This window comes from Telopea speciosissima, chromosome 8 (genome assembly GCF_018873765.1).
Source record: "Telopea speciosissima isolate NSW1024214 ecotype Mountain lineage chromosome 8, Tspe_v1, whole genome shotgun sequence".
NCBI lineage: Eukaryota > Viridiplantae > Streptophyta > Magnoliopsida > Proteales > Proteaceae > Telopea > Telopea speciosissima.
The window spans coordinates 18293826-18318439 of NC_057923.1; the positions used below are offsets into that span (position 1 = coordinate 18293826).

At 38.2% G+C, this 24614-nt stretch overlaps 2 protein-coding genes across 2 annotated transcripts; both read left to right on the top strand.

Annotated features, from left to right (window-relative positions):
- Window positions 1-3111: 3111 nt before the first annotated feature.
- LOC122671090 (chorismate mutase 1, chloroplastic) lies at window positions 3112-7226 on the top strand. Its single transcript, XM_043868186.1, has 6 exons — window positions 3112-3401; window positions 4529-4751; window positions 4844-4930; window positions 5554-5697; window positions 6585-6677; window positions 6804-7226. The coding sequence occupies exons 1-6, from the start codon at window positions 3217-3219 to the stop codon at window positions 7038-7040; spliced, it is 969 nt and encodes a 322-aa protein (XP_043724121.1). The 5' UTR covers window positions 3112-3216; the 3' UTR covers window positions 7041-7226.
- A 1399-nt stretch (window positions 7227-8625) lies between these two features.
- On the top strand, window positions 8626-11462 carry LOC122671089 (pentatricopeptide repeat-containing protein At3g62890-like). The gene is made up of 2 exons (XM_043868185.1): window positions 8626-9846; window positions 10521-11462. The coding sequence occupies exons 1-2, from the start codon at window positions 8692-8694 to the stop codon at window positions 11229-11231; spliced, it is 1866 nt and encodes a 621-aa protein (XP_043724120.1). The 5' UTR covers window positions 8626-8691; the 3' UTR covers window positions 11232-11462.
- The last annotated feature ends 13152 nt before the right edge of the window (window positions 11463-24614 follow it).

Sequence of the window (24614 nt, forward strand, 5' to 3'; positions counted from 1 at the left end):
ATATGATGATGATGTTTCAGACCATGATGGCCATGGTTGCAGTGATTATGATGGTGAAGCTTAGGACTGATAAAAGGACAAGACGTAGAATCTCCTCCTTGCCCTAAGTGGACACTCAATCCAAAAAGCAAAACCAAAAGTAGCACTGCATGACTCTGATCCCACGAGACCCACATCTTCAAAAGCTTCTCAGAAACAAAAACCCGATTAATTAAGAGAAGAAAGAGACAAAAGGGCTTAAAGGGTTTAATCAGGGGAATCTTAAACAGAAGAAGAAGAAGAAGGATTGCGTTTGCAAATGCCTTCAATGGTTATGAAACAAATTGCAGCAAAGAAAAGAACAATGATGGTCACTATCACACCAAAGGTGAGTACATCCATTTCGCTTTCCCTTTTCCCCTCGTTTTCTATAATATATTTTTGGACTTTCTTTCTTTATTAATCCTAAGGTAAATTTAGGCAAATTATAGATATGGAGATTCTAGAATCTGGACAGTGATATGGGTGAACAACCTTGGATTCTAGAAACTAAAGATGTACAGAGTATTTCAACTGGTTGGGATTTTTAGTCTTAATTTGTTCTTGCTCGACAAGTAAAGTAAAGGAATATCCTATCAGCAAGGGTAAATTGGTCAATAGAACAGTTAATTATTTCTAACGTTTTTAGTCTCGGGTTAACGGCATGGGTGCAGTTGTTAAATTTTTTAAAAAGTACGAGGCATGAGTATTTATTCAAAACTGGCAAATGATTTTATAATTACTTGATACCTCCGAAGAGATACGTGTAAATTTCCTAAAATTTATACCACCATTGTCAAATGATTGTGTTCAAATTTGACTGGTAACCATTGCCCAAGTCTTATTGAATTCAAATTTAACTAGTAATATCTACGTACATACCAAATTTAGGTCGTAATTAATGTCTTGTAACGGGGAGTTGTGGATTGAGGAAATTACCTAGATATGCTCGAGATAAGAAAATTAATAACAAAATAAATAAGTTGGACTCTGTTTTACACTCACTTTATCTTGTAAATGGATCGATTCTCCTGGATTGCATATTGTGCCAAATAAAAGGCACCTTTCTCCCCCTCCCCCTCCCCCCTAGTTGTAGATTGTGGGCTTGTCTTAGCCTTCCCTTTAGCTTGTAGTTGGTCTGCGGGCCCTTAAGTAGGATAATCCAAAAAAAAAAAAATCTTTATCTTGTAAATCTATATGTTATGTAATTCCTTTTTTTAATCTCGTAGTTTAAAATAAGGTTCCACCAAAAAAATTAAAAAATATTAAAATAAGGGTTTTTAACAAATGCCCCCCATGAAAATGCTTATTTGTCTAAATTTCCTTTATAATTTTTCTAATTGCAAATGTTCTTTAATTTCAAAACATTGTAGCATTTTGGTCTAATCTGTAATTTGGGATGTTTAGACGTTATTTTTAAGGTATTTACCACAAAAAAAAAATCGTTATTTTTAAGGAATCTAATGACCAAAATGCCCTTCTGATAAAAACCCACTAATAAAATGATCAAATTGCCCTCATCTTCCCCAAATCGTTTAGGGTTTCCCTAAACGATTTGGAGAAGATGAACCCAAAAATCCTACGGTCATACCTTCTTCTCGTGCTGCTGGTTTTGTTCTCAGAGAGCTTTTGCAGACTCGTGTTCTAAGGTAGATGAACCCTGATTCTACAATTTAGGTTTTTCCTTTTTATTTGATCGATTATGCTTCGTCTTTTGCAATCTTGGCAATTCCTTTGAGTACCTCATTCCCCCCCCCCCCCTCTTTCTGAATCTCAGTTACAGAGTAAGATTTTCTTCTATTCTGAAAGAGAACTTGAGAATGAAATAACCCCATCTGTCTCAGGTGATAAAGTAGGACCAAAATGGGCGTCAAAATTTTGTCATCCTATGAACCCATTCGAACCACTTTTTGGATACTTTGGTAGTGTATCTGGTAGCAAGTATAATAATCTGCATTAATCAAAGATTTTGTGCCTCAACACAGAGTACATTATATCAGATTTTAATTTTTGACCCAGGCATAACCCTAAAAGTTTAGTTTCAAATGAACTGTTATTTGATGAAGGCCTGCTCCCAACATGGAAATTTCACATTGTTAAAGAATACAGGAAACAATAGACCTAAACTTCCACTTCCACTGCTTCTTCTTTTAGTTACTGTAGAGGAGTTTTTGAATGCCCCATGAGTTTGAATCCACTAGAAAGCTTTTGTCTTCCCTCTCTTTGAACAGAGTCTCTGCAAGAAGTGGCCTCTGGAAATGCTAATTATTCTATCAGAAACATATATTCTAGGACAACTTCTTCAACAAATGAAGTCCAGAAAGATTTTCCAGAAATATCACCATCAAATGCATCTCTTATTCTTTCTAGATTTGCATCAGTTCTTCAAAGATCTTCATGGCAGAGGTGGGCAACCCAAATAGCACATTTATGCTTCTCCTTTCTTTTACATGAATATGTAATCTGATCTCTCTAATTAATTTGGGAAAGATGAGGACAATTTGATCACTTTGTTCTTTAATTTTGGTGGGTTTTTATTAGAAGAGCATTTTGGTCATTAGATTCCCTAAAACTAATGTCTAAGACCCCAAATTAATGGATTGAATCAAAGTGTTATAATATTTTGAAATTAAGAGGCATTTGCAATTAGAAAAATTGTAGGGAGGCATTTGGACAAATGGGTATTTTCAAGGGAGCATTTGTTTAAAACCCTTAAAATAATTACCCCTAATAGATATTAGGGTTAAACCAATTAATTTGTAAAAGAAAAAAGAGAAAGATTATATACAAACTTCGGATCCTCTGTGCCACAGGGTGCGCCGTTCACAACCTGCGGTACAGCTTTAGCCACATGCCACACATGGTCTCTACTGTAACGCAAGATGTGTATCGTACACCCTGCAGTAGGATTTTTAGACTTATACACCCACTTACCCACACGCTCACAGCTCCTGACCTACTTCCCAACTCTCCACTCACAAGTCACCAACAAAGCTGACGGCTCATGTGAGTAGGTGAACAAAAGGGTAGGTGACTTTTGTTCGCTTGGCATCTACTCTGTTTTCCACCTTTCTCCTAATTATGTGTTTTGATTTCTTTCTTGCTTTCTCCTTTCTCCTTCCTTCTCTGTAGTTCGTTCCTCCGTTGTACTACGTTTCTCGTCTCTGCTTCCGATCTGCTCTCTCAAACATAAAAAAAATGGAGTCGAAGCTCTTAAATTCAGTAAGTCCTGCCGTTTCTACTCCTCGTTCTGTCAAATATTCATCGCCCAACTCCCTTTTCGTCACCCGGAATTGGCTGGATTCCAACTTCAGATGTGCCCGATCATGGTCACCAAGAAAATGTATTACATCTGTCCAAGCTTCTGCGGTTTCTGCTGCCAGGTATCGAAAAAGGAAAATAATGCCCCTTTTTTTCCTCATATGTGACTATTTTGTTTTGGTTTCGTCATCGTTGTTCAGCAAATGCTTGCTTTTTTGTTTTGCGATTCTTTTTTAGTGTTTCAATCTGTTTGTTGAAATGTTAAGCTTGTGATGATGAATTTCGAATAATTTTCAAACTTTAAGTGGTTTGGTAGTAGTAGTACTAGTTGAGTTAGTTGAAAACTTGAAATTGAAATCCCCCTGTTCTATTGTTGTGAATAATTTGCCTTCTTTGTATTCTCGTTTGCTGCTTTCTTCTGATTTGGTATCTATGTGCTTTTTTTTTTTCCTTTAAATTGTGGAAATTGTATGATAAGGGCCGCACAGATCGGATGATAATAATTTAGTCACAAGAGGAAAGTATAAATAACAGTCACGAACTAGTCAGTGGGAGCCCTGCATATTGCTTGTGACGAGCTAGTCGATTGGTTTAACAGTGGTCAAATCCATAACTCAATTGGACGAGGCTAGCTTTGCAACCTAGTTCTAGGATTATAAACTTATCCGGCCCATTATAAAGAAGAGAATGAATTGGTGGCCTAGAAATATATTTCTGTATATGTGAAAGATGGCTTATATACACATGGGGACATCACTAATAACTCGTATCTGAAATCTAGTGAAGTGATAAATTATAATGCTTTGAAGCATATCCATTGTCTGCTTACATGCTTCAGCATGATCATGCATACCGACTGAACCTGTAAATGAATCTCCATGCCCTGTACTAATACAGAAATCAAAGATTAGATAAAGTAAAACAAAGATTACCATATTGTCTAACTGACCTTAAAGTTGAAATAGAAGCTTTTCCTTTTTGGTTGACAGTTGAAGCTTTACCCAAAAGTAAATAAGTAGGTTGCAATAGTTACTGTCTACCCGGTATTTAAAAGGCTTAAGTGCAGAACAAAGATATCAACCAACAAACATTTATGTACTTCCTTATTTTGAATGCTAGCTGTACATGGTTTTAAATAAGTACGCGCGTATACATGTGTCTGTCTATACATCAAAAGGTTAAAACCAGTATCATCGACTTAGAAGGCTTATTTCACCTCATTCTGATATTATGCTTTCTTTGTATATAGATTGGAGAGTAAGAAAAGAGTTGATGAGAGCAAAAGCTTAACCCTGGATACTATAAGACATTCTCTGATCCTACAAGAAGATAGCATAATATTTAGCCTGTTGGAGAGGGCTCAGTATTGTTACAATGCTGATACTTATGATCAGAATATATTTTCCATTGATGGGTTCAAAGGTTCATTGGTGGAGTACATGGTTGGGGAAACTGAAAGGCTTCATGCACAGGTAAACTTAACCTTCCATAAAACAAATGAAAGAAATAAAAAGAAATTGATGCTGATTTCAGATTTTTTATTTGTTTTCCATATGCAATTTAGGTTGGCAGATACAAGAGCCCAGACGAGCATCCTTTCTTTCCGGAAGACTTACCGGAGCCAATGTTGCCACCTCTGCAATATCCACAGGTAATAATTTAGGTTCTGGTGTTAAACTTGAAACTTGGTTGCTGGCCAAACCAAACCCAATCTATTGACTTCTTTGTTGATTCTTCAAGTTTCAGTCATTAAAGTTCTTCTTTTTGTGTCACTTGGAATTGACTTGGGCCTTTCGTCTTCTTCCCAAATATTCTGACTGCTGTTGTGATTTAACTGGAAATAAGAAAAAAGAAAACAAGAAGTCATTCTTTATTTACTGGGTTTTGTTTTGCAACTGATGTAGCCTACGACCACATCTGGATTTAATTCAAGGATGACCCAAGTGTGATTTTCTAGGAACGGATTCAGAATTGACTTAGATAGATGATAGCTTAGATCGATTGGAAAACCTTACAGTGTCACTCCGGAAAACTAACCAAGTCTAGTGAGACCCCTAGTCCTTTGTCTGTTCAATCTGACTTGAGATTAGTTTGAATCCTTATCAAATCTCTAGTTTGTAGGCTTGATGTAAAGATAAATGAATCATTCTTTTCTTACCAAAATTGTTATTTTCTATACTAATTGGAGACCAAATTAGTATCAAACATCAGTTCTGTTTTGTTGTCTTAGCTAGATGTTTCTGATTGGATGTGAGATTTTCATTTCCCAATCAGGTTTTGCATCCCATTGCCGATTCTATCAATATAAACAAGAAGATCTGGGAGATGTATTTCAGTGATCTTCTTCCAAGATTGGTTAAAAAAGGTGATGATGGTAATTGTGGATCAACGGCTGTTTGCGACACAATTTGTCTGCAGGTAAACATTCTATCATTTTTGCTTTGTTCTTTTCATTTGTCCTATTTTTATTTTTTTTAATGGAAACAAGAAAAAATTTCTCTTGAAGTGATTGCAACTGTAGAAAGAGAAACTTTTTTATCAAGAAGTCATGGGAGAGGCCTATCCTGACTCTTTCCACATATGGGAAGTCTTCCATTGCTCAACCTAGCACTATCCCACAGGGTAACGTGAAACAAGCAACCTATTGATCTCTTTCAATTTTATTGGAGAAACCTTCAGGAGAGTAAGACCGATTATTAGGCACATTAGGTTAGAAACCATTGGAGACATGACCAAAGGTTTCACATGAACTAATGAAGCAAGGATCATTTCTGGAAATATCCAGTCCATCTCCCAGACTTCCTGGGGGGAGATTCTTCAGTTAAAGTTGGTGTTTCTTCTGAAAGAATAAGATATGATTCAGAAGAATATTGGAGGCAACAAAATAAAAAGTTTCCAGTGAAGTGGATAGAACCTCTGCAGAGCACCGTCAGCTTTTAATTTATATTCCCATAGATTAATATTCAGTGCCATTTAAAAAAATATATATTTTTGGGTGATCTTAATAGATCCATCATGTTATTTAGGTTCAGACTGTCAAAATCGATTAAATATTCATAACATTGTTAATCTTCCCAATGACACAAACTGGTGGAACTTCTAATTAGCGGTAGCGCAAGTTCAACTTCCTATCGTTGTGTTTTGTAATGATTTTAGTTCATAACTCTTCACCTCAGAGCTGGTTATCTTTTCTGGTGGAACTTCTAATTTGTGTTAGAACTAGTTCAACTTCCTATAGTTGTGTTTTGTAACGATTAAGTTCACTCTTCACCTCAGAATTGATTATCTTCTAATCGTGGTTGTAGGCACTCTCAAAGCGAATTCATTATGGCAAATTTGTAGCAGAGGCAAAGTTTCTAGCTTCCCCTGTTGTATATAAAGCTGCCATTAAAGCTCAAGTATGTTTTCTTTCCTAGGTGTTATGCATCTCATCTTTGTTATTTTTTTGAAAATTCTTCAATGCACTATGATGAAAATGGGTTTTAATACTCTACTCATTCTGGTGATGCTATTTGGTTTTGCAGGACAGAGATCAATTGATGGCTTTGCTAACCTATGAGACTGTTGAAGCTGCAATCAAGAAGAGAGTTGAGATGAAAGCCAGGACATACGGGCAGGAGGTGAGTGTCAATGGAGAGATGCCTGGAGATGATCCAGTATGCAAAATCAACCCTAGCTTAGTTGCCGATCTGTATGGAGAGTGGATCATGCCTTTGACCAAGGAAGTTCAGGTTGAATACTTATTGAGAAGGTTGGACTGAGAGAAACAACCTCCTAAATTAGGGGCTTATATTGTGATGCCAATGTTAATATGTAAGATAGCTATTGTTGAATATGATGCAATTTAAAAAATACAGATCCTAAACTTGTTCTATCAAGACATCAAGGTATTTCCCATTCGAATCCCTAGGAACATTCTGAATTTTTAAAGCGTAAAAACACATGCACAAAAACATCCTCAATGTTGAAATAAAGTTGATTAAAGTGAACCCAAATATCTCCCTGAAACAAAACCTTATTATGAACTAGAAATCAATAAGTAGAGAGACTGAGGCTGTGTTTGGTATGCATTCTCATTCTCAAGATGGAGAATGCATTCTTCACATAGAATGGGAATGCTGAGAAAATGAGAATTGCAATGTATCTGTAATTTGCCAAATCATATGCCAAAGCCAATTTGATGCTGGTGAGACAGTGAGTGCATCATGCTAATGCACACCATTAGGCACCAGGTGGTACATTCGTACTAAAGCATTTCATCTGACACCTTTCATGCAAGCAACAAACAAAGCAATTCCATTATAAGTAACTCTAAACAGAACAACACAACAACCAGTTGTTGTAGTTTTGAATAGGGGCCTCAGACATAGACTCCGAAAAATATCAACTTCTTGAGAAATAGTTTTATAGTTTTGGTGGACCAGAGAAGGGCTTCTTGCTCGATGGATTTGATGGGCAAATCCTTCCCTTCGGTTGATGGGCAACCAGGGTATCTGTTCATGACGATCTGATCTTCTTCTGTTTTCTCTCTTTTATTTGCTATTCCCTGATCTTTGCGGTACTTGTCCCAAAAGTTTTAGCCCCTCGCAGTTCTGAACCAATCGACCTAAGAATCTGGGATTTGGTTCTTTTGCTTAAATCGACTCAAAGGATTGAATATGGCTCTCTATGCTCGGCTGTGTTGTGTGATTAGATTGGAATTTCAGATCTGATTATTCCTTTACCGCTAGATCTAAGTTGATGAATTTATCTTTAAAATATTTTTTTTTTGTGGAATTGGGAGCTTTATATATATATTTTGTATAGAGGGGGGGGGGGATCGAACCGGGGAGGGGATAAGGTACCAGTCAGGAGATTCAAACTCGAGACCTCCTGGTGAGTATGGGCATAAAGCGCACCACGGCTCACCAACTGAGCTAGGCAGTTGTTGGTTTTATCTTTAAAATATTGCTTCTTGTTTTGGTCAAGCATGGGGTGGATTCAAGAGTTTAGGAGTAGAAGCTTAAGTCCAAAGTCTTGTGTTTAGACCGGAGACTGAGAATGCAGAATGAAAAAAAAAATCGCCTTCTAGAATGCAACCCATTCTAGAATGACATGGAACAAGGGTAAAAATGTTTTAAAAAAAAACTGATTTTTTGAAAAATACAGGGGTAAATCTGTCTGATCAGGACTGATACAAACCGATCCATATTCGATACGGATTACTAAAACCCTAACTGTACAATATACGTTTTCAAAGTACAAGATAGAATAACGTAGCGCGTGGAACTAAGGATTCCTCTGGTCTCATAATTAATCCGCTGACTACCCCTCCTCCTGGTCGTTTAAAACACCCATCAACGAACCAACGGCTTTTCAAAATTCTTTTCTGTCCCAACGGTTATTCGCCACTTCTTCGTCTCTTCCTTATTGATGCCTCCCCTTTCCCATTCTCCATTTGTCAACTCAAAGTATAGAGCCTTAGAAGAAGATATTTTCTCTCTTTTATCCGCCTCCACCAGCTTCACTCACATCCTGCAAATTCATGCTCGAATCTTCACCCTCGGACTTCATCAAAACAACTTCATAGCCACCAGACTCGTGAACCTCTGCTCCTCCACCTCTTCAGTCAACCATGCCTGCCTTACCTTCCACCACATCGCTAACCCTACTGTCGGTCTATGGAATGCTTTCATCAGAACACTCTCCCAGAAAAAACTCCCATTTGAAACCCTCAGTACATATACCCAGATGAAAAAAGCCCGAATCCCACCGGATAATTTTACTTTCCCCTTCGTTCTTAAGGCTTGTTCTCTCCTTTCCCCGACCCCGCCAATCGGCCCTGCTATCCATGGTGAGATTATTAGGACTGGGTTTGAATTTGATCCTTACATTCGGAACTCATTGATTGATATGTATTCAAAATATGGCTGTCTTGAGAGTGCATTCTTTTTGTTCGAAAGAATGACTGTGAGAGATATTGTTACTTGGAATAGCATGATTGCGGGGTGTTTCCGGAGAGAAGATGTGGAGAGGGGTAGGGAGCTTTTTGATAGGATGCCAGAGAGGAATGTGGTTAGCTGGAACACAGTGGTTTCGGGTTGTGCACATAATGGGCAAGCTTTGGAGGCATTGAGGCTTTTTAGGAGGATGCAGTCGGAATGGATCCCACCGAATGAAGTAACGCTTCTCAGCGTTATGTCTGCTTGTGCACAGGCAGGTGCAATTGAGATTGGCAAGTGGGTGCACCGATATATTGAGAGGAATAATATCAAGTTGGATGTGTACTTGAGTAATTGCTTGATAGATATGTACTCAAAAGGAGGGAGCTTGCAAGATGCTCGTAAGGTGTTCGATGCAATGGTAGAAAGGACTGTGGTTTCTTGGAACTCAATGATTGCTGGCTTGGCTATGCATGGATGTGGTGAGGATGCAGTTTTGCTGTTTGAGGATATGGACAGGACAGGTGTAGAACCTAATGACATTACTTATATCGCCATATTATCTGCTTGTAAGCATGCCGGATTAATTAAAGAAGGGCGGCAGTATTTCAAACATATGGTGGAAAAGCATGGGATCACACCTAAGGTTCTTTTTTCATTTTTGCAACTCTTATTGTTATGGTTGCTCTTTGATATTATTGCACTAAGATCATGCCTTGCTTTCCTGTGCTCTCAAACGAAACTCTTAGATATTGAGTACATGGAACATTCTTTATTTGGCTTTTCCTTCTGCTGATTCAGTAAATGGATTAAATGTATTTGGTTTTTGTCAAAGTCCCTGTATATTACCTAAGAATAAAAGGGGAACTTACGTCTATAAGAATTTCCGTTTGCCACCAACACTTAAAAACTCAAACCTATACATGGGCTCTCGGAAGGCCCATGTTCAAGCTTGTTTACTACTTTTTTTTACTTGCCCACCTTTTTTCTCTGTCCCTTTCTTTCAACTTGGTTGATTCCTTGGTGAAGTATTTCAGATTTATAAGCTCATGAAATATCTAAGCTTTCCAAGAGTAGTACGTCCCTGGCATTAGTTCGAGCTACTCTGAATCTTGAAAATTCTAGTTACAGTTAGACATGTCTGGTCAACTCAATTGTATGTTATTTGTTACTTTTAGCAAGTTTGAGGTGGTTGATTCATAATACTGTGAATACCTTATCCTAATTTGTTGGCAGTATGAATCTTATTCGATCATCTATCTATATATTTTCAGGTAAATTAGTGCTAATTACCTTCCAATTATTCTTTCCTTTCAACAGGTTGAGCACTATGGCTGCATGGTTGATCTCCTTGGTCGTGGAGGTTGTTTAATTGAGGCTCATGAACTGATAAAAAATATGCCCATCCCGCCAGATGCTGGTATCTGGGGTGCCTTACTTGGTGCGTGTCGAACTCATGGGAATTTGGAGCTTGCGGAACATGCAGTGGTTTGCCTCCTTGAGTTGGAGCCATGGAATGCAGGCAATTACGTCCTTCTGTCTAATATTTATGCAGCAAGAGGTCTTTGGGATGATGTTGAAGAAGTGCGGAAGAAGATGAAAGGAAAGAGGGTCCAGAAAACTCCAGGGTCGAGTTCTATTGAGGTTGAGAGTTCAATTCACGAGTTTATGATTGGAGATAGGTCTCACCCTCGCTCAAAGGAGATATATGAGAAGTTGGATGAACTGGCAATGCAATTGAAGCTTGCAGGCTATGTACCAGAGACAGACTCCGTGTTGCATGATATCTGCGAGGAAGAGAAAGAGAATGCTCTAAATGTTCACAGTGAGAAGCTTGCCATTGCATTTGGGCTCATTAGCACAGCCCCAGGAATGACTTTAAGAGTCATCAAAAACCTGAGAGTATGTAAAGATTGTCATTCTGCCACTAAACTAATATCAAAAATTGTCAGCAGGGAAATAATTGTCAGAGACCGAATTCGATTTCACCATTTTAGGGATGGAATGTGTTCTTGTAAGGATTTTTGGTAACATCCACTGCATTTTCTTTGGAAAGCAGTTAAAACACACAAATGATAGGCTACAATCCTTTGAGCATTTCAATGAGATAATTGATAATTCTTCTTCCGGATTCTTCAATCTCTCACTGCCACCGCATATCAAAGGGGCAAAAGAGATACAGTAGGACAACGAAGTGGGGTGAACGCCGCGAACCTAGTGTTGATGGGAAAATCCTGCTGACACCAGTGCAGAAGGATGCATATGATCCTGGATAGACTCTGAAGATTTTCAGTACTCTTGTATGAACAAAAACACCATCGAACGCAGGGGCCTTTTTACCCATACAAGCCATCAAAGTATCGGCTCTTTACCGAACAGATCATGAAGGACTATGCTCTATTCTAATAGAAACCAATGAACATAAGGTATCTAGACTGATGTAGAGGTGAACCACAGACTTTAGTGTTGAGCACTTCTGTTCTCTCCAATATTTATGAATAATGGTGAAAGTGAAGTTACAAACACTAAACTAAAGCCAAGCACTTGAGATTAGTCAAATTGCAATTCTTTTTACAAATTTGATCGCCAGGCTACTGAGGCTCTATGGGTAGAGGATGTTTTATGGGGCTATTCATATATACATGGCTAAGGGAAGTCTGGTTTCTATAACAAATGCTTTTCATTTCTTGTATCTGATGTTGATGACCTTCAAAAAGAGGAGGAGAAGAAGAAAGAGGAAGTCGAGGAGGATCTCTTGCACAGATGGATCTGCTGGGAGTCTTAACAGAAGTTGAAAAGTTGAAACTGAGCACTAGAGAAAGAGGTAATGACTGATGAATGATATGAATGGCTTTGAAGTATGAGTTGGCAGGCACATGACCTCACCATGTGAGAATGAGGGGATTTTAGATTTTTTTTTCTTTTTCCCAAGGGAATCTTAGTTGTTCACTCCTTAATGTCCGGTTTATTCAATAGAAAAAATTGTGGTGGTGGAATAGGTTTTCTATAAATTTTGAAAATCGAAGTGTTTGTTTGCATGGGGTTGGGTAAAGTAATAGACAACATGATTTTATGGGAAAGGTGGGAATATAGATTATATTATTATTTTATTGGAAAAGAGAATGCTACCTGGGCAAGTGCGATGCACTGCCCCTGCGTCCAGACACAGGGGCAAGCAAAATGACTGCCGTGCCCCTGGAAATTTTCACCTTTCCATCGGGGCACGAAAGTCATTTCGCTTTCTCCTGTGTTTGGGCACAGGGACAGCGCACTGTACACACCCAGGTTCTTTCTCCCTATTTTATTATTCCACTCATCTTTTACTATGGCTTTGTTTGTTTTGGCGTAAAATTTTAATCGCAAATTTTTCTTCATAAATGTAAAATTTTACATGTTGAAAAGTTTTCTAATGTTTGTTTCCATAAAAAAAAATTGCAAGACTTTCCAACAGTCAAAAGTTTACATCTGATTTCTTTTTAAGTGAAAATTTTCAAGTAAAATTTTATTTAAACTGAAACAAACGGAGCCTATTCTTTTCTTTCATTTCCTCTATTTCCTCTTAACCTCATTACTGTTGGGGTTGTGAAAACAACCTTCTCTTTGCAATGTGAGCGACGCATGAAACTGATATGTGCAAGATCAACAAGAACAAACAAAAGAAAAGAAAAAGAAAACAATCACACAAGAGACAAGAGATTTACGTGGTTCAACAATGCCGCCTACATCCACAGAGTGATCGATCTTCCACTAAGAACAAGAGAAGATAAACAATAGTACAACCCTTGAAATTTGATACCCAAACCCAAGTCCCTTGTACACCCTTTCTCTCTTCCCTCTTCTCACTTGGACACTCACCTCCTCTTTCTCACGTCACATTTTTTTCCCTTGGTGTCTCTACACTTCTATCTCTTCACTTTATTATACTTGGCATTTTCTCTCTCCTTAAAGAAAACCCACAAATTCTCTCTCCTTTAACTTGTTGGAGAAGATTTGACTTACTTTCTCTTTAGAGAAAGCCCACTCACACTTCTTCCAAAGAGATTCTTGGAAGACTCCACCAAGCATAATATCTTCAACCACCAAAATCACTTCCATTTTCTTGGAAGTTCCGACATTGTTGAAGATTCAACTCCTCCATTTACTAGAAGACTCCACCTCTTGAAGACTTTACCTTCTTGAAAACTCCAACACTTGAAGAATCTTTGTCTCACATTCAAATGGATGACCAAAACTAGACCATTGAACCAACCCATCAACCGGTCTAGATAAAAGCCAACCAAAAATCCTAACAATCTCCACCTTGGCTTTTATCATAGCCAATTGGAGACTTATTGAACATGAACTCACTTCTCAATATTATCAACAAAAGAAACCTTGCACATGTTCCTTCCAACTTGTGCACTCTGTTTCCAATCACTCATTGGGGTCATAGGAGTACCGTCAATCATTGTACTTCCCAACAATCGATACAACCCTTTACGTTCTTCACCTTTCATCATGACTAGATCTCCACATGAGACCTTCATTGCTCCACCTGCAAATGAAGTCTTAAAACCCTTGGAGTCCAATCGACTAATTGAAATTAGATTTCTACGCATTTTTTGAACATACTTAACATCACCAAGAATGTGAATTATTCCATCAAACATTTTTATTTTCACCATTCCCACACCCTTGATATCACAAGTAGAACCATCTCCAAGTGACACACTTCCTTTGGTCTCTTGGAATTTGTCAAATAATTTCCTCTTGGAGCAAACATGAAAAGAACTTCCAGAATCTAAAATCCACTCATCACAAGAAACAATATTCATACCTTTGGAAGAATGTGCATTCTTCTTTCCTCCTTTCAGACACTCTCTCTCATGTGTCCAAATTTTTTGCACTTGTAGCAACGTATGTATTTTTTGTTCACCTTCGGTCTCGAACTGTGCTTGCCACCAACTGTGACAAGGATCTCATCACTATTAAAATAGGAACAAATTTTAGTCACACTTGTTCGATTTGTATCATCATGAGTCCTCTCCTCTTTTCCTTTCTCTTCCAAATATTTTTTCCTCTCCGGACAATCCCTTTTTATGTGTCCTACCTTATCACACCAAAAACATATAATCTCATTAGTATTTTTACCTCTTGACTTGGACCGCGAGTATCCTTTCCTTGCAAATCTTCTGTCATTATTCCTTCCCCTCTGTTGGTTCCCATCACCAATGCTTGTGATTCTGAACCATTATTGGGCCTCTTGAACGTCTCTGTATCCAAAAGAGCTGTAGTAATTTCATCAATGTTTAATGTATCATTTCCAACAAGAAGTGTAGCGACAAAAGTATCATAAACAATTGGAAGAGAAGACAATAAAAGTAAGGCCTTGTACTCCTCTTCTATTCTCACATCTAAACTTATTAACTGAGTGACAATCTTGTTAAACTCATTGATATGATCAATAATATTTGATCCATCCTCCATTCTCAGTTGATACAATTTTTTCTTAAGAAACAACTTATTTGTGAGGGACTTTGACATATACCTTTGCTCTAAATTTTTTCATAACTTAGTAGCAGAGGTTTCATTCAAAACACTATACTTTATCTCATTTGCAAGACACAAGTGAATGGTGCTTACCGCTTTCATCTTCATCTTTTACCAATCCTCAACTGAGATTTTTTCTAGCTTCTCTCCAATCAACGGTCTGATTAAGCCTTGTTGCACCAAGATGTCTTTGACTGTGCTCTGCCAAAAACCAAAATTGTTCTTGCCATCAAATTTATCCACCTCAAACTTTGTTGATCCTGCCATCTTGTTGATCTCAAATCAACCTTCTCGAAATACCGTATGTGCTTAATGTCTACCAAGACTGCCGACCTCAAACTTGATCACCAACCGTCGACTCTGATACCACTTGTTGAGGTGTGAAAACAACCTTCTTTTTGCAATGTGAGCAACGCACAAAACCGGTATGCGCAAAATCAACAAGGACAAACAAAAGAAAAGAAAAAGAAAACAATCACACAAGAGACAAGAGATTTACGTGGTTCGATAAATACTGCCTACATCCACGGAGTGATCGATCTTCCACTAAGAACAAGAGAAGAAAAACAATAGTACAACCCTTGCAATTTGATACTCAAATCCAAGTCCCTTGTACACCCTTTCTCTTTGCCCTCTTCTCACTTGGACACTCACTCACCTCCTCTTTCTCACTTCACACTTTTTTCCCTTGGTGTCTCTACACCTCTATCTCTTCACTGTATTCTACTTGGCATTTTCTCTCTCCTAAAAGAAGAGCCACTAATTCTCTCTCCTCTAACTTATTGGAGAAGATTTGACTTTTTCTCTCCTTAGAGAAAGTCCACTCACACTTCTTCCAAAGAGACTCTTGGAAGACTCCACCAAGCATAATATCTTCAACCACCAAAATCACTTTCACTTTTTTAGAAGTTCCAACATTGTTGAAGACTCAACTCCTCCATTTGCTAGAAGACTCCACCTCTTGAAGACTCACTTTCTTGAAAACTCCAACACTTGAAGAATCTTTATCTCACATTCAAATGGATGACCAAAACTTTACCAAAAAAAAAACCAACCCATCAACCGGTCTAGATAAAAGTCAATCAAAAATCCCAACAATTACATGTGGGACCCGCAACTTTTACTTTTCCACCTGAGTTTGGGGAATTTGTCAGGCTGTATTTGTCTCTGTTTGAACCTAAAAATTAAAACAAAAAAGGCAATTCTTTTATGTTTTGAAAGTTTTGAGACCCAAACGGTAAAAAGTTTATTTTATTTTATTTTTATTTTTTGTCGTGCATCTTAAGTAGAGGATAGATCACCTACTGAACGAAAATTTACGTTAACCGTTCCTGTAGTTTCAAACTATTACATCTACTACCCTTGAAATTTTCAAAATTACATCTATACCCCTAAGTGTTAACTCTGTTAGTTTTAATTTGAAAAAGCAATTTTACCCTTTTATATTTGTTAAACTCGCCCCACCCAAACAATATTACCGTTGAAAAGGTAAAAGGCTCCTGTCCTGCAGTGGCGGGAGCTGGAGTGTCCAGCCCAATAAAACCACAGCAAAAACAGGGGTGGGGTGGTCATTTCATTGGTGGGTCCCACCTGGACCCCACATGTGAAATAACCACCCCACCCCCTGTTTTTAGGTGGTTTTGCTAGGCTGAACGCTCCAGCTCCTGCCACTGTAGGACAAGAGCCAAATTCGTTGAAAAGATAATTTTGCCCTTTTATATTTGTTAAACTCACCATTAAGGGTATTATGGACAAATATGGAATGAGGTACTATTAAGGATATTATGGGCATTTAGATAAAAATTAGGCGATGACATCATCCCTTAACTGTGCTAATCTAACGGTAGGGGCACGATTGTAAGAAGATTTCAAAATATAGAGGAGGTTTTCGAAATAGATGAAATTTTAGGGGTGGTAGACGAAATGTTATACCCGCACCCCGGGAGTATAATTAATTATTATTTCTCCCTCATGACGTGTAGATACCGCTGCCTTGTATGCTGGTGACCTGTTCTTGATGATGGTCAAACTCAGCTACAAAATTATTGACCATGATACGGGTTTGCCTATGGAGAAAACTATTCGGGGTCATGGGTGACGCACCATGACAATGGAGAAGTAAATTCTAGCCCTTAATGTATTTATTTACCCTTCCTTTCGATGTCCTCGAAATACGGGTCAAGGTTTGGCCACCTGGGCTATTTTAATTATATAGAGAATATTTTGTTTGTGGGTCCCACTTACCTTGGGAAGCGTGTGAAGGATTTATGACCCCTTATTATGTGGACCCCGCCCCTTTAGTAAACTTCTTTCCTATTTAGAATTAGTGGGTTGACCCATTTAGCTCTCATAACCCATATGGTTTAATGACCCATTTAACTTAGACCGGCCCATTTAACCTACTTGACCCATTTGACTAGTTGAACCTAAAAATGGGTTTTTATTCTATTAGTACCCAACCAAATGGACCATAAAGCATCACTTACCTTAAATAGACTAAAGGGCTTTTACTTCTCATTACTATTCTCACCTAACCTAAAACGTGGAGGAGAGAAAGAGGAAGGAGAGAAAGGGGAAGAGGTGTGGAGGAGCTTGAAAGGGGGCTTGAGGATCTTGCTTCTTGGAGCCTCAACGTGGAGTGTCACTTCCTTGAGGTAGGTAAGCCATTATGACCCTCTCCCTTCTTTTATTTTGGATTTTTGGGTTAGGAGATGGGAGAGAATCGATCTAGGGTTTACTTTGGAACCTAAATATCGATGGAAACTCATGGCCTTGATTTTTGTGGAGCTATTTGACTCCATTGGCTAACGTCAAAGATTCAAATCCCATCCCAATCGATAAACATAAGGTTTCTATCCTATTATGCTCTAAATGAAATCCTCTTGCTTTCCCCCTCTTGAATCCTTGGGTTGCATAGGCCTGAGGAGGTCTTACGACCCTAATGTGCCAAGGAGAAAGCTCTCTTGGTGTTTCCTTTCCTCCAATCTACTTGGAAATGGAAGCCTTGGTGAATAACTCTTTAATTTTGAGGTTTGGAGACACGCGATTTTACCTGCGGTTTCAAAACCTACGAGAAACCGCCCCTGCAACCACCCTGAGACCATCCTCTTAAGAAGCTCTCTGTTAAAGTCGATTTTACCTACGGTTTCATATACTTTGAGAAACCACACGTAAAACCGCACCTAGCAGAACCCTTCCTAAGCCCCTGTTAAGGTTGGATTTACATGTGATTTTAAGTTTGGGGATGAAACCACCCATAAAACCACCCTACTTTTAAAGTCTACAATTTAGGTAATTTGTGGGGGACCTTTTTGGGGATCCTCCCCTTTGATATAATTAATCCTATTCTCACTTTTTCACTAGGTTAAATCTCCCGTTTTTGCAACGTGCTACTTAATCGCGGCGACATCTTCTAGCTTCGGGATATAACACCTAGGATGAGTGGGTTTGGTTGGGTTTGGTTGTTTGGGCTTGTTATTAATATTTGCATTATGTATCATGCTATTAGTATAATTTATTAAGCATGTTTGTGTATTTACATACTTTATTAAATGATTCATATGATGATGTTGTGGTTGTTTTTCGTTTCTTATCGGGTTACGGTGTCGGTGAACGCCGGTGTCGGAACCCCGGATTATATATATAATATCTTTGATTGAATATCATATTGAATTGTATGCGCCGTGCCATGCTGGTAACTGGGCACTAAACCAGATGAAAAATTGATGCGTCCGGATTACCTCTCGGGACGATAGGAATTGCATGTAGTATATCTGTGGTTATGACCTGTACCCTTATGCTATGACCCTTACCAACAGGGGTTTAGGTGTTGGGTAATCAGTACACCGGATTCTGTGGAGGTAGGAGAGGGCAGTCATGGTAGTATTGGTTATCGGGGTCTGCCCTTGGGTGGTTTTGGTGGCTTCGACCGGCGTAGGCCCCCTGGTGACAATTGAGGTTCATTGTAGCGATAAGTTAAGTGACCCACAGTGTTTCCCGAGTTGTCACAGTAGCATATACCTTTGACTTAGCTGTGATGATAGGTGAAAAATTTATTTAACATATGCATGCATCATTGGACTATGTGAATTGTGTGTTTGTGCATCTCCATCCCCTCACTGGCTCAGTGGAGCTAACCCCCTCGTGTACACATTTTTTTTAGATTATGATGCAGGTACGGAGGAGTCAAAAACTGTGTTTGAGGAACATGATGATGGGTGTCCTTGTGACGATTGCACCTATGGCGTGAGGATACTTGGGACTTGTTCCCTTTTTGTTATTTTAGGGCTTAAAGCCCATGTATAAACATTTACTGTTATACCCTTGTTGATAGTTATTAGATGATAATGAAAAATGGATTAATTACAGTATTTATCATCTAGGCTTTGATTATCTTGTAACTATTTGATTTTATATGCTGCCGCAAAACTATTGATCTTTTGGAATGTAATATTCCCTTTCCGTACTCTAATATTATATGACTTTAATATTGGTTATGATTGTGCATTGGGACACTGTGCCAGTAACCCTGGTAGCTTAATGGAATGACACGCGTCGTCCTAGTCACCCCTTATATTATATTATATCCCTTGTCTGGGATGGGGGCGTGACACGTAATAGTTTAAAACTACAGGGGTATAAACATAAATTTCCCCCAAATAAATAATTATTTTATGGGGAAAAGAATGCTACATGGTCTGTAGTGCGTGGCTCCTGCGTCTAGATATATGGTTGCACGAAATGACTGATGCGCCTGTGTCTAGGCGGAGGAACTTCGCAACGCATGCGACTAGGTAAAAGTGTTCTCTATCGCTTATTTTATTAAGGGCAACAGTTTCCTCGATACCCCCGTTGAGATAAGCATTTCTTAACACCCAAATATTTGTTGTGTGATTGATCGAATGAGGACCAATAACCTTGCCTCACATGGGTACCCTCCCCTGGATCTCACATTGCCCATAGGTGTGGGACCCACCTTTGGAGTGCAAGAGCCATACCCCATGAACAGTATGAGACCCAACAGAGGATCCTAACTTTCGCTAAGTGGCAAAAAAAAAAAATTTTTGAAAATATAAGTACGAAAAGTGCATGGCCACAGGCCACTTAGAGTGGTTGAAAAGAAACAACCAAGATGCATGCCAACACATAGAAAGATATTTAGTTAAGGGATAGGTATTCGAGGAGAAAGATAAAAAATAGAAATGCATGTAAACATAGGGAACGTCTTAGGTTAAGAGAGTCTTTTTCCTTTATTAATTTAGGTTCTAAAATTTAACATATGGCTGATCCAAAGATGCATATGTCTATCTATCTATAAGAAAAGCCACATCATCCTACCACTGCCACACGTGGCTCAAAATGAACAATTGAAAGAAGTTATCTACATGGGGTTGGGAAGATATTTTTGTTTTTGGGCAAGAGAATGCTAACCGATCGTGTAGCCCCTGCACCAGCATAAGTAGGTAATGAAAGTACACACAGAGGCATTGGTTCGGATGTGAATTTTTATTGCATTGGAGGCTGAATGGTCTTTTCATGTACAAAGGCTTTGGATTGTTTCTAAGTGAAGGAACCATGCTAACCACGCAACGGATTAGGTTGACGATCTTTATCCCTTTTTGCTTTTAATTAATGATGAATCAAATCAATCACCCCATCCCTTGATAGTAGTTTTGGAATTGAAGATAGCTGAAAGGTTAAATGTTAGATAATACCAATAGAAAAATTAAAACTCCAAAGCCCTCTTGAGGCATTCACCCACCAAAAAAAAAAAACTTGAGAGTTGAGGGTTTTCCAAATTCCCTGCTCTATTGCTTTCCAAACAAGCAGGTTAGCGGTCTCTATGACCAGGATAGAATTTTTCTTTGTTTAGGAATCTCTCTCTCTCTCATAAGCTTTTATGTATGGACCACTTAGGTTATGTTTCGATGTCAGGAAAAGAAAATAAAAAATTCAAAAATTTTGAATTTAAAGAAAGATAGATACATAAATCAATCATTGCATTATTATCCCGATTTTTATCTCATTATATATTTTTTTCTTGACATTCAAAGATATCCTTAATGAAACAAATTTCATGTAGGTTAATATTTCATTTGGAAGAGTGATTTGACATTGGATTCCAACAACATGAGTTGGGTTGGCTTTATGTTAATTCTTCTGCCATTCATTTGTTTTTCTTTTAAATTTAAGGGAAATTTACGCATACCTCTCCTGAGGTATCAATTTATTATCGATGCATCCATCTTTTTTCACTATTTACACTTATCTTCTCTAGTTTTCAAAATAATTAACAAGTTAATCTAGGCAGTTAACTTAGGACAAAAAACGTTAGAATTTTAACTAAATTGATCAATTTTAATGTTAAAAATCTAACATTTTTTTGTCCCATGTTAACGACCTGGATTAACTTATTAATTATTTTGAAAAGTCGGGGAGTACGTGTAAATAGTATCAAAAGATGGATGAATCGATAATAAATCGATACCTCAAGGCAGATATGCGTAAATTTCCCTAAATTTAATTTTGGGAGGGGATTTATGCACGGTCACATATGGGAAGCAACCATTCGTAAAATAGAGGGATTTTGACAATTTTTGACTCCCTATGTCCCATTCTACATTTTGTGCGCAAATGTTCATAATGCACGGCCTTGAACAAAACCTTTTGGCTTTCTATTTTCATAACAATTCTCCAAAGCTTTGTATGTCCAAGTGACAAATTCTGATTGGTTTGATTTTGACAAGTAATTGAAGTACCATAAAGGGACATCGGTCTTGGACTGATGATTAGGACCATTGATCATAGTAGTGTCTAGGGTATGTTGGTGTCGAGTTCGAGACCCCTCCTCCCCTATCGTTTGTAACAAGGCAGGTCTCTGGAATAAGTGTTGGTCCTTCGTGGCCCCCCTAGCCCTTTCGACTTTCGTGAGTCTATCCCTTGTGGGTAACCCTTAGTGGCTAAATTCTAGCACCACCCACCCCCCCCCCCCCAAAAAAAAAAAAACTAGGTTTTTTGATTCGATTCATCTTTGACAAAAGCCTAGTGACTCAGCCTTGTCAAACCCGGTCAAAGCTAGTCATTTTTTTTTAAAATTTTTAATGCAATAAATATGTATAAATTAGTAGAAAATCAATAAAAAAATACACAAAAATATGAAAAAATCAAAAAAATAAATAAAATTAAGGAATCACATATTAATGCATAAAATTGAATTTATACCATTGAACAAGAGAAGGGAACCGAGGAGTTGAGGGTTCTTATTGTTTTAGAATACAGATTTACTATTTTACTCAAGTTAGTTCATAAGTGAACTGGTTTTATGGTTTTTTAAAAAACAACTAAACTCGTCAAGTTTGTCATGACTCGGGTAAAAATACCGAGATTTGTTTGACTCAGACAATTTATGGATCGTTATCCTCTGTTGTCCGCTGCCCGAACAACACCTGTTGTCCCCTCACATGGGGGCGAAATGACGACTTAACCTCCCTGCCCGAACACATTGCCTGAGGGAGGTTAAGTCATCATTTCGTACCCCATGTGAGGGGATAACACTGTGCTGTTTGGGTAGCGAATAGCAGAGGATAAAATTTTGATAATTTATTACCTAGTCTCGTCATATTTTATCTTAACCTAGTCTATACGATTTTTGACCATGTTTCCTAGAATTTTGACTCGTCTCAAGGAACTCACCCTAATCAAAAACCCAATTTTCCAACTACGCTGACAAGCCAACATCACATACTTGCAAAATGGACACACCATCACCATCACCACTAAATCAATTAGTACTCAATAAAGGACCAAGTCCCAAAGCTTATCGTTCTTAATTTTTCCCACATGGCATCTAGTTCTTGTTGTGTATACTTGAATTTCCATAGAAGTTATTCATGAAAAACCAAGGAATAGCTCTCCACAGTCCACACATGATGATGATGGTTCACACAGTTGACATTGGCCAATGCCCACCAAATAATTAAGACGTGTAGCATGTTCATTAAGGAATTCTCCTTCTCCTTGATGTGAAAAAAATTTATTCCAACGAGGAACATGCAAGGAATCCTTTTCCTTTAAAAATAATAATAATAATAATAATTATTATTATTATTCGTTGAAAATTACGGACCGAAGCTACCACGCCCAATTAATAATTTATTTACCCTAATGGAGCTTGGAAATCTAATCATTTTTGGGAAAGTATCACATACCTCCTCTGAGGTATGAGGAGGTATGACTTATGTACCTTCCCTGTTTTCCAAACTAAGTAACAAAAACACTTCCGTTAATTGTAGACGTTAAATGTTAAAATTTTTATTTAAGTATTCAAATTGCCCTCATCTTCTTCACCAAATCGTTTAGGGTTTCAAACCCTTCAATTCTAAACGTGAAAACAGGAGCTGATTCCGGCAATTAAGGAATCCGGCCAAGGATCTGAATGAGGCAGAGAATCGTCACAGTGGTTCCAACCTCTGTGCCCCAACCCTTTTAAAAAAAAAAAAAAAAAAATTTCTGCAACTTGCAGCCACAAAGCCAAAACAAGAATCGTGAAAAACACTATCGCGCAGGTCTCCGGCCACCATTAATTCGGTAACGTGTGCAGTTACCAGCATCTCAGGCCAAGGTTTTAATCGCCGGAGAGAAGGCTGTGACTCTGTCGCTGCAGCTCCAACTTGTTGCGCACTAACAGTACTCTCGACAGTTCGAACCCCAGATCTCAAAGGCCCAGAGTATAGACTATAGTTAGTTTATAACAAGAAGTAAAAAACGGCGATTTTGATCTTGATAAAGATACGGTAAATTGGTTTCGTTTATTTGTATATCGATTTTGGCTTCTGGGTTTTTTTTTTTTTTTTTTTTTTCAAAGTTGATAGTTTATTACCAGGTGGAGGGTCGTATTTTAAGTGAGTTTTTCAGTGGTTTCGGAAGGATTCAGCTTGAAAAATTGATGCTTTTGTTGGATCTTGGGTACTGGATTATTAGCAACTTTAGGGTTTTGCAATGTTAGAGATGCTGGTGATGATAAACTCTTGTTACAAAAGATAAAAGAAAAAAGAAAAAGGATAAGGGTGAAGACCACTGCAAAGGCAACGATACATTTCTTAAGTTGTTACTGTTGTCATCATGAACTGCAAGAACTGCGGGACATGGTTGATCTGGTGGCGTAACCGTTGCCGTCCACTTTCACGGGGATCTGATGTCGGCATCCCAGTTGCCGGAACACGGCAATCCTTCGCCAGTAACATCCAGGCCGTTGGTCCTTTGGTTTGGCCGCCGCTAAAGGGTGGGGTTTTGAAACCCTAAAATGGGTTTAAGGTTTTATGTTTTGGGGAAACCATTTGGGGAAGAAGATGAGGGCAATTTGGCCATTTGAATCAAAATTCTAATGTTTAACAAATTGGATGTTTTTGTTACTTAGTTTGAAAAACAGGGGAGGTACATGAAATTTCCCAAATCTTACAGGGGAAAAGTATACATAAGTCATACTTTAGGGGAGATACGTGATATTTTCCCATAATTTTTTAGATGGCAGGAGTATTACGTTACATTAGATAGAAAATAGCCGCGTAATTTGGAGATCGTCAATTCTCGTCTCAAGAAATAATTTAGAATTTTCATTCTTGTCTTGTCTATTTGAAAAAACTCATACAAATAAGTTGCTCAAACGATTACAATTTACTTGATTACGACTTACTCGTTTACTACTACACCCATATAAGGGTGTCAATTTGGGATCAGAACTAGAAACCGTCCCAATACCGTCCTGCTAAAACTCGGTATCGGATCATTCTATTAGTAAATGGGACGGTACTGGTATTTGATTTTGATACCGAATGATAAATGGGACGGGACGGTTTCGGGACGAGATTCCCAACGGTACCAGTATCG